The sequence below is a fragment of the Embiotoca jacksoni genome, unplaced genomic scaffold (assembly GCF_022577435.1).
Source record: "Embiotoca jacksoni isolate LCO1_2020_lvr unplaced genomic scaffold, fEmbJac1.0.p SCAF_4, whole genome shotgun sequence".
In the NCBI taxonomy this organism is placed as follows: Eukaryota; Metazoa; Chordata; class Actinopteri; family Embiotocidae; genus Embiotoca; species Embiotoca jacksoni.
The window spans coordinates 8,533,191-8,543,462 of record NW_027185392.1 but is presented as its reverse complement, the minus strand read 5'-3'; the positions used below and the strand labels follow the sequence as shown (position 1 = coordinate 8,543,462).

The 10,272-nt window shown below is 41.4% G+C and overlaps 1 protein-coding gene across 1 annotated transcript; it reads left to right on the top strand.

Annotated features, from left to right (window-relative positions):
* The first annotated feature begins 187 nt into the window (after nucleotides 1-187).
* Nucleotides 188-10,123, top strand: smc2 (structural maintenance of chromosomes 2). Its single transcript, XM_069167171.1, has 25 exons — nucleotides 188-489; nucleotides 674-823; nucleotides 963-1,085; nucleotides 1,236-1,274; nucleotides 1,369-1,479; nucleotides 1,577-1,621; nucleotides 1,746-1,979; nucleotides 2,286-2,435; nucleotides 2,578-2,811; nucleotides 3,001-3,160; nucleotides 3,268-3,385; nucleotides 3,915-4,053; nucleotides 4,181-4,300; nucleotides 4,417-4,621; nucleotides 4,810-4,945; nucleotides 5,441-5,565; nucleotides 5,721-5,914; nucleotides 6,389-6,532; nucleotides 7,399-7,473; nucleotides 7,743-7,862; nucleotides 8,048-8,248; nucleotides 8,337-8,453; nucleotides 8,980-9,140; nucleotides 9,263-9,410; nucleotides 9,597-10,123. Exons 1-25 carry the CDS (start codon nucleotides 322-324, stop codon nucleotides 9,780-9,782), a joined length of 3,603 nt encoding a protein of 1,200 aa, XP_069023272.1. The 5' UTR covers nucleotides 188-321; the 3' UTR covers nucleotides 9,783-10,123.
* The last annotated feature ends 149 nt before the right edge of the window (nucleotides 10,124-10,272 follow it).

Here is a 10,272-nt window from a genome sequence, read left to right as displayed (position 1 = left end):
TCCACAAATAAATAAATGACTGCTGTTTGCGTGTTTGTCTTTGAAATTCAAATGATTCATATTTTCTCGTTTTAAATACATATGCACCCACGCACTGTAAAGTTATACATTTTTTTTTTTGCCTCAGGCAAAGACCGGACGGACCAGCGGCTCCATGCCTGCCGCCAAAATTCAAGTTAGAAGAGAGCAGAACGAGTTTTCCGGTTGTCGGTTGTAAACACTGCGCAGTAAGCCAGTGCTTCACTTTGTGAACTTACCGATTTGTTAATAAAACCCGACGAACCTTATCTCCGGAGCCGGCAGAGAGAACACGGCCTAAAGATGCACATCAAATCTATAATCATTGAAGGATTTAAATCGTACGCACAGCGGACTGAGATCAACGGCTTTGACCCGCTGTTCAACGCCATCACAGGACTGAACGGCAGCGGCAAGTCCAATATCCTGGACTCCATATGTTTCCTTTTGGGTATTACCAACCTCAGCCATGTAAGTGTGTTATTGTCGCTCTGTAATTTAAAAAAAAAAAAAAAAAATCCATTGTGGGTGACCTTAAATTTTTTTTTTTATACACTCTGTATGTTATTGTTTTGCTATGATAATGATGTTTTTGTTCTAAAGATAACTAGGAAAACCATTTCATCTTAAAAATGGTGTCATTTTGCTTGTAAAGGTGCGAGCCTCCAACCTCCAGGACTTGGTTTACAAGAACGGACAGGGGGGCATCACCAAAGCTACTGTGTCTATTACCTTTGATAACTCCAACAAAAGTCAGAGTCCTCTGGGGTTTGAAACCCACGATGAGATCACGGTCACCAGACAGGTGGGGAAAGAAAATAAAAGGATGGTACTTTGGCTCTGTATTGGCAATTCTGTTATTAAAACATGACCCTTTCTTTCTTTCTTTCTTTCTTTCTTTCTTTCTTTCTTTCTTTCTTTCTTTCTTTCTTTCTTTCTTTAAGGTGGTAATCGGTGGCAGGAATAAGTACCTCATCAATGGAGTCAATGCCAACAACACCAGGGTGCAGGACTTATTCTGCTCTGTTGGCCTCAACGTCAACAACCCACATTTCCTAATCATGCAGGTCAGTCTTGTGTCTTCTGCTTGAGTTTTTATCCCTCCACAGATACCGACTTTTTTTTTCTTCCCACAACAGATCACATTCTTTGATATGTTTACTTTCTTTCAAATCAGTGAGTAAATTTAATAAAATGTGATGTTTTCAATACTTCAGGGAAGAATCACCAAGGTTTTGAATATGAAACCGCCAGAGGTAAAACATGCATATCTATCTAACTAACAGAACTCTTTCATACATTTTCCTGCCTTCCCGGGACTTCTAGTAATGACCACCTCTCTTCTACCAGATCCTTGCCATGATTGAGGAGGCAGCAGGCACCAGGATGTATGAATGTAAAAAGATTAGTGCTCAGAAGACCATTGAGAAGAAGGAGGCCAAGCTGAAAGAGATCCAGACTGTATGTCAGACTTTACGAGTCATTTACACTTCTTTGTCTTCATTTGTTCTTTGTTGGACTGCTGCTGCAGTGAACTGTTTCCTTTGTCCACTCTTAGATTTTGGATGAGGAAATTACTCCAACTATGCAGAAACTGCAAGAGGTAAGGTTGAGTATAAAATTTGAACTCGAACGGCACTTGCATGGGTTTAAAACATGACCAATTATTTTGCATTAATTTTGATTTAATTCCTTATTTTCCCCCTCAAACCATTGACCGTCTGCAGGAACGATCATCATACCTGGAGTATCAGAAGCTGATGCGTGAGATCCAGCACTTGTCGCGACTGTACGTGGCCTGGCTGTTTGTGTGTGCCGAGGAGACCAAGCTGAAGTCAGCAGAGAACCTGAAGGCGATGCAAGATAACATCACCAAGATGCAAGCCAGCATGGCCGAGAACGAGAGCAAAATCCAGGAGCTCTCAGCCCAGATTCAGGAGCTGCAGAAGAAAAAAGACCAGGTGCTGTACACTGGAAGAGAGGGGAGGGATAAGGGTGCTTTTTAAACATTACTACATACCCCTTTTCTTTTTAATTTGTCAACTAAAGTGTAATAAGTGACATTATTATTGTTATCCTCGTCAGTTGCTATTTGAGAATGATTTGATGACTTATCTAATTTGGTTTTCCTCATTCAGTAGAAAATGTATTTAGTCAAGAGTTTTTGAGCCTGGATGACCTCTTGTCTTAAAAATGTATTTGAAAGAAATGTTCAAAATTACCTGCAGAACAAAATTTACTAAGTTTTGAGTCATTTTCATTTCTAGGAGGTGAACGGAGTATTAAAGTCCCTGGAAGAGACTCTCGCTGATGTTCAACGTGTGGACGCCAAAGCTCAGAGTGCACTTGACATGAAAAAACAGAATCTCAAAGATGAAACCAAGAAGAGGGAGGAGCTTGTAAAGAGTATGGAAGAGGTAATTAATAGATAACTTTTTCTGATGTGTAACTGTATGACTTGTCCAAACAAAGACTTTTCTAGTAATTAACATTTTTGTACAATAAAGGCTGTATGCAGAGCTGAGTTTTTAATCCGTAATGGTTTTCCTTCATTCTTAGGACAAGAAAGTGCTGGTGGTGAAGGAAAAAGAGGTTTCTAAATTGACAGAGCAGCTTCAGGCTCTACAAGAGGAAGGAAAGAAGGACAGCGCTGCCCTGGAAGCAGCTGAGCAGTATTTCAAAGCTGTGTCTGCAGGTCTTTCTGCCAACGAGGATGGAGAGGAGGCCACACTCGCCGGGCAGATGATGGCCTGCAAGAATGACACGAGCAAAGCCGACACCGAGGCCAAGCAGGTGAGGAACGGACTTGAACATATCTGTCGCAGATGTGGTGTTTCAAGTTTTTTTTCAGGTTGACTGTTTAAATTCAAATCATGTGTTCAGTATGAAATTCTATGCCGACGATCTTGACTTTACTTTGCAGGCATAATCTCCTCGGTAATTATTTGATTGTCAGTTTCTGTTTCCCTTCTTTCTGTCCAGGCCCAAATGACTCTGAAGCATGCCCAGGCTGAGCTGAAGACCAAACAGGCAGAGGTGAAGAAGATGGACAGTGGCTACAAGAAAGATCAAGACACACTGCAGGCTGTTAGAAGCAGCAGGGAGAGACTAGAGGCTGAGCTAGCCAAACTCAACTATGAAGGTAGTTTAAGTGTACATGTGTGTGTGTTCATCCAAGCTCTTTGTACAAGATGCCTTTTCTGTCCAAACCTGTGTGATAAAAGTAGGACTGTGTCTGTCCTAATGCAGATGGGAAGGAAGAAAGTCTGCTGGAAAAAAGAAGGCAGCTGTCCAGAGAGGTCGCAAAACTTAAAGAGACCTATGAGCGCCTCGTGTCCCGCTTCCCCAACCTGCGCTTTGACTACAAGTAAGAACTTTCATCTCTACGTGAAGTTATAATGTGGACATAAAGGTGTATATATTTTCTTACTTTATAAAGTATCTGTCTGATAGAAACCACATTCATTAAAGGAAAAGGATATTTTTTAAAAAGAGTATTGAGAAACTGTTTGTTAAAATACCCAAATGGAAAATAATGTGAACATGATAGTCACTTAAATGACCTTATTGCCTTATTAGATGTCTTGCATACTTTACTGACAGCTCCCTCACTCTGAGCTTTGTTATACCTGTTAAAGTGAGACAGGCTTTAGCTTAAATTGTCATTAGGACACAGAGTTTTGGGGGATCACTTAATTCCCTTCTGAGCGAAGGTCTATCTGTAAGAATAACCATTTGGCAGGACTGGAGAAGACAATATTAACATACTTTATCGTGTCGCAATAGCCGTTGAGATATGAAGTCACATCACAGGTTCATGTGTATTAGAGTGAGTGAAGCTGTTAATGACCTGCTTAATGTGTTTCATTGTTTTTGTTTCTCCTGCTGTCTTTTAGAGACCCAGAGCGAGGATGGGATCACAGCAAAGTCAAGGGGCTGCTTGCTAACCTGATCTCAGTCCATGACGTCTCATACGCAACAGCACTGGAGGTTGTCGCAGGAGGACGTCTGTATAACATTGTCGTTGACACAGAGGTGGGTGTGAGAGTGTTCAGGACATACTGTATGTTATTGTAGTGCAGTCAGAGGGCTTTAAACTCTTATTTCATTTACAGTCCAGTGGCACTGTGTAACCTGAGTTATTGATTTTTGCCTTTACAAGGTGACTGGTAAAAAGTTGCTGGAGAAGGGAGAGCTGCAGCGAAGGTACACCATCATTCCCCTGAACAAGATTTCTGCCAGAACACTTAATGACAAAGTGGTGAACACTGCCAAGCGCCTGGTGAGAGAACCATGCCTATTAATCTGAGGTGCGTCCTCATTCGGTGAGAGGAATTTTTTTTTTCTCACTGCTATCTCGCTATCGCCCTTTTTTTGTTTCCTCTTTTTTTGTGTCAGGTTGGAGAAGACAATGCTCACACTGCTCTGTCACTGGTTGGCTATGAATCTGACCTGCGTAAGGCCATGGAGTACGTGTTTGGCTCCACATTGGTGTGTGACACCCTGGACAATGCCAAAAAAGTAGCCTTTGACAAGCAGGTGATGACCAAGACAGTCACTCTTGGTGGAGACATCTTTGACCCACAGGGAACTCTGAGTGGAGGTGAGGGCAAAAAGGATACATGTCGTTTGCAAGGGGGGAATAGAGAAGCTGTGTTTCTAAGATTGGAAAAATATAGAACATTGTTTCATAGAATTGTATTTTTTTTTTTAACATTATATCTAAAGGTAAACTTCAAAGAAAACAGTTTAAGCACTCACAGAGCAACTGCTTTTTTTTTGGTCTTTCAGGTGCCCGCTCCCAGTCAGCGTCAGTGCTGTCCAGCCTGCAGGAGGTGAAGGAGGTCCAGGACAACTTGAATGAAAAGGAGGCCCAACTTCATGATACGGAACGACAACTGGCCAGCCTCAAGGGAACCGCTGATAGGTACGCAGAACACGTACAAAAGATCTGCCCAAACTGAAATGATTCACGTATACATTTACTATCAAATACTCAAGTCCCTTTTCTGTAACACTTCACGCACCCCAGCTCCATTCAGCATTTAAAGCATTTATATAAGCGTTCGATAAAAACACACTGTAATGTAGCTGTAAGTAAGTTATTGCTTTTGTCAATAACTACAAATCCTTCTGTGGAAACCCATAAAGTGGAGACATGGTTATAACCAGAAATTGTAAAAGCAGGTGTAACAATATGTTTCATTGGAGATCATATACACATACTTTTATAGTGTGTTGAAAATGTATTTATAAACTGTTATATAACTGTTAGTCTTCCACTTTCATTTCGTTAAAATCCCTCGCTGTCGTCTGAAACTTGAAACTTGCTTTCAGATCTTCCCTTCTAGCTTTCATGATCTCATATTTTTTTTTCCACCTTTGATTCCTTCTTCTCTTTGCTACATTTTGGTTCCTGTAGGTACCGCCAACTGAAGCAGCAGCATGAGCTGAAGGTCGAGGAAGAACAGATCCTGCAGGCCAAGGTGCAGCAGAGCTCCTTCCACCAGCAGCAGGAGGAGCTGGAGAGGCTGCGCAAGGCCATTGGTCAGAAAACTGAAAAAAAAAAAAAAAGACATTAGATTTAGGATTCCACCAGGACCTACATATATGGACACTTGTGATATAGATAAAACTATACACTGGACCAGTTTTAATCTTGGTTTTTAACTTGAGTAAATGTGGTTTGTTTGCTAAACCAGAGGAGAGTGAGGAGACTCTGCGGGTCACAAAGGAGGTGCAGAAGCGGGCTGAAGAGAAATACAAGGTGCTGGAGGACAAGATGAAGAACGCAGAGGCAGAGAGGGAGAAGGAGCTGAAAGCCGCCCAGCAAAAGCTCAACACAGCCAAGGCCAAAGCCGATGCCTTCAACAAGAAGTTAAAGCAGAAGCAACAGGTACACTGACCAGACACAGTAAGACAAAGTCATTGTTTAAAGGGGTCCCTCCCCTCAAAGATTTCTTCCAGTAAATGTTACTCCTCTTGGTTTAAACCTTCACTGTAGAGTGATTTATGTTCAGAGTTTGACAGTGAAAAGCTCCTGCATCGAACACCAGTGTGATGAAGAAACTTGAAGCATGCCTGCCTTGCATATATACTTAGAATGCACTCTAATGGAGATGTGGGGGACATCTTGCATGCTGTAGTTAGACATTTGAAATGAAACATATTTGCATATTAATGGTTTCTGGAATTTCTTTTTTTTTTTTTTTACTGGGGGAGGATGCATATACTGAATGTCTGTTTCTAGGTAATTGAACTTCACCAATGGAATTTAAATGAAAAACGATATCCAAATATACAAATTATTATTCAAGCCAGTATTGGCTGTTGCATTTCAAAAACGTTTGGTTTTTGCTTATGTGTGCAGGAGTCTGAAGCCGTGGCCCTGGAGCTGGAGGAGCTGCAGAGGGAGCAGGCTGGTTACAAGCAGCAGATTCAGGCTGTCGATGAAGCAATGAAGGCTCTCCAGGAGCAGATAGACAGCATGGCTTGCACTGTATCTCAGAACAAGGTACTTGTGTCATTTTGAAGGTGTATACAGTGGCCCCAAAAACTATTAGGACCAGTAAACTAACAGCAAACTTCTAAGGTTCAAAACAAAAACAGCCTCCTCTAAATGGCAGTTTATGGCAAGTCCTGACTGTCAGCCATGGTTGAACATGTGTATTGGTAATGTGATTGTTACCCCTGTGGTGACTCGGCTGGGAGCACCCGTGTGACCTGAATCTGCTGTTAAAAACCTCGTAGATGGTCTGTAAGAAAAAAAACTGTTCACACAAAGGAGGCTCTATTCATGAATTCAGAAAAAGCTTCCATCCTCCACAGTCTACGTGCTTATTGTGGAAAAGTTCAAAAAGGGGTACTTTAAAGAATTCAGCCAAAAAAGAATTAGTGACGCAAGTTAATTTTTCAACAGGATGACGGTCCAAATCTAAGAATCTGTATCAAATTAAAGTCCTGAACAGCCCTCCAAGAGCACTGACCTAAATCCTATAAAGCATTTGACGTGGAGAAAATGAACTTAAGATTTTTGTACCTGTGATTTTTAGTTAAGCTGTTGTTGAGGGTCCAAGTCCACTGTGTATATATATATATATATATATATATATATATATATATATATATATATATATATATATATATATATATATATACTTTTTAAGGAATAATGTGCTTGTGTCAGCTGTCTTTTAAAATCTGTGCATCTTGGTCTTTAGATGTTTCCTAAAATGAAATTCATACATTGAAGTCACCGCCACTCCAACTGTGTACTTTAAAGGACAGTGTTAATGCTTAGCGAGTTGTCATGTCTGTAAATGACTCTATTTCATATTATTCTCTGTTGTCTCTCTCTCAACACTCCTCATTGTTCTGTAGGAGGCCGTGCGTAAAGCCCAGGAGGAGCTCGCCAAACAGAAGGAAGGGATCATGGCACAAGACAAAGAGCTCAGGGTAAATACAGTTTTTGTCTTTAATGCTTTGGTTTTAAAGGGCCTTCGTGAGAAGGGTAGTAGGTTTGAATCAGGCAGCGGTCTCTGGAGATTCAAAATAATGCAACAAATGTTGGATAAATTACACTGTACTTGTGATAGTTTCAGGTTCTGAGTGTAAGAGTGTAAAATTATAATAAAAATGTACTTTCCTCAGCGGTGACTACTGCTTAGATTTTTCTTTACATGTGATTGATTATTAATTCATGTATATAAATTGAAACGCTCCAGGCCAAGAGCACAGAAGCCAACAAGATCAGGGAGCAGAACAACGAAGTCCAGCTAAAGATCAAGGAGATGGAGCACAACATCAGTAAGCACCGCAAAGACAGCCAGGATGCTGCTGACAAGGTACACGCACGCACGCACGCACACACACACACACACACACACACACACACACACACACACACACACACACACACACACACACACAAAACAGCAATAAGTATTTCTATATCCATGCAAGATTTCATCTTACTAGTATTGCATGGTTCTTCTAAACATCCATTTCTCTCCACCTTTTCGTCCTGCAGGTGTCTCGGATGCTTCAGGAACATGACTGGATCCACTCAGAGCGTCAGTTCTTCAGCCAGCCAAACACCTCATACGACTTCAAGACCAACAACCCCCGAGAGGCCGGCCAGCGGCTGAAGAAGCTGGAGGAGACCACCACCAAGCTGGAGAGGAACGTCAACAAGAGGGCCATGAACATGCTGAACGAGGCAGAGGAAAGGGTGAGGAGTCAAACACAGAGACGGCCAAGGGTGCGAGAGGTCATAGTACCAACAAATGTAAAAACTACAATCGTCTTCCCTTCTGCAGTACAACGACCTGATGAAGAAAAAGAGGATTGTGGAGAACGACAAAGCAAAAATCTTGCAGACCATTGAGGAGCTGGACCAGAAGAAGAATGAGGCTCTGAACCTTGCATGGCAGAAGGTGTGCGGCTATTTCAGCATCCAATTTGTCGTTGCATTTTTGACATTTCTATCTCACTTGGGCATAATGAAAATGTATACTGAGACAATATGAATACCTTTTATACAGTGGTCGTTTTTCTGAATAATATCTCTGGATGTATAAGGTAATAATGCAAATCAGTGAGGAGGAGTCTTACATCTGGTTATTTTATCCCCAAAAAAACTCACTTTTTCTTTCTAAAACACAGGTACAATATAACAAAATTGTCTTGCTTCCACATACAATACATTCATTATACAACTCGTTTCCTTGTCTTGATGTTTGAACAGGAGTGTGTTAGTTATTGTGGGATGTTAAACTATTTTCACGTGTCTCTTTTAAATGTAAAAAACGACCCACAATTGTTTAGAATCGTTGATTAAATATTGGAAACACCGCTGTCTGTTTGTAGCTTACGTTCTCTCTGATGAGTCATTAGACCCATGACTTTGGACCTCACTGAAAGTATCCTGCAGATATTGACCATTATTTTCTCTCTCTGTAGGTAAACAAGGACTTTGGGTCCATTTTCTCCACTCTGCTGCCAGGAGCCACAGCAAAGCTGGCTCCTGCCCAGGGCGGTGGCGTCCTGGAGGGCCTCGAGTTCAAGGTGGCGCTGGGCAACACCTGGAAAGAGAACCTCACTGAGCTCAGTGGAGGGCAAAGGTCAGTAAAAATCAGTTCTATGGTCTTTAAGTGTCAGTGATTTAGGACCTGAACGATACTCTCAATGACTAAATGTTTCTGTGGATGAAAATGAAATCAGAACCCTGTTTGTGTGTTTTCAGGTCACTCGTGGCCTTGTCTCTCATCCTGGCCATGCTGCTCTTCAAGCCTGCTCCCATCTACATCTTAGATGAGGTGGATGCTGCTCTGGATCTGTCACACACACAGAATATTGGACAGATGCTGCGCACGCATTTCAGACACTCTCAGGTAAAACGTGCAAATATCTTCTCTTATTAAGCCTTAAATTGTGGCGCAGAAGACACTTAACCTTTCAGCCATGAAGTAAGCCGATGCTGTCAGTCCTGATCCTTCTGTGTGCTTTTATATACCTGTTGGATAAAGTTTTTAGAAGAGGCTTTTACCACAGTCTGATTTTCAACTCTCTCCTTACAGTTTGTGGTCGTGTCCCTAAAGGACGGCATGTTTACAAATGCCAACGTCCTGTTTAAGACAAAGTTTGTCGACGGCATGTCCACAGTGACTCGATCGGCGCTCAGCCAGAGTGACGCCAACCTTCCCCAGAAAAGCCAAGATAAGGCTCGTCTGAAAGAGAAGAGGAACAAGCAGCTGATCAGTTGATCACTTCACAAAAATAATCAGGATGGTCACATTTTAAATCCACTCTATTATGTCTTCTAGAAACCACATTAATTAACAAAGTGTGTACTTGTTAATATCTCGGGAATTGTGCACATTTGAATTCCCTGTGCCCAGTAACTGCTCCTTATGTTATGAAGAGGTTTTTTTCTGCATTCTTTTAAAGCCTTTAGGGTAAATTTCTGTTGCATTTTTTCTCTTTCATTTTTGTCCTCTCTTTGTTCAGCTGCGAGTTCATATCTTTGTATATTTAAAACTTTAGACAAAAGGAAATTTACAGTTAAAACTGTCTGAGGTTATCCTGTTTTGTTTTTTCTGCTTTTAAATGCATATTTTACTAAATAAAAGATCAAATATTCATGATTTTGACTGTTGATTTGGTTCATCAGCGTCCCCCTTTGTCTGGAACCTGCTTTGCAATCTGGGGGCACTGTGAGATTTGAAGACGGTGGTAGTAACAGGGATTTCGCTT

What these genes read in the sequence shown, in the direction of transcription:
- smc2 (XM_069167171.1), top strand. Translation starts at nt 322, where the DNA reads ATGCACATCAAATCTATAATCATTGAAGGATTTAAATCGTACGCACAG. An exon ending in AACCTGCGCTTTGACTACAA is followed by an intron (nt 3,386 to 3,914) that starts GTAAGAACTTTC and finishes GCTGTCTTTTAG; the next exon opens with AGACCCAGAGCGAGGATGGG. An exon ending in TGAACGAGGCAGAGGAAAGG is followed by an intron (nt 8,249 to 8,336) that starts GTGAGGAGTCAA and finishes TCCCTTCTGCAG; the next exon opens with TACAACGACCTGATGAAGAA.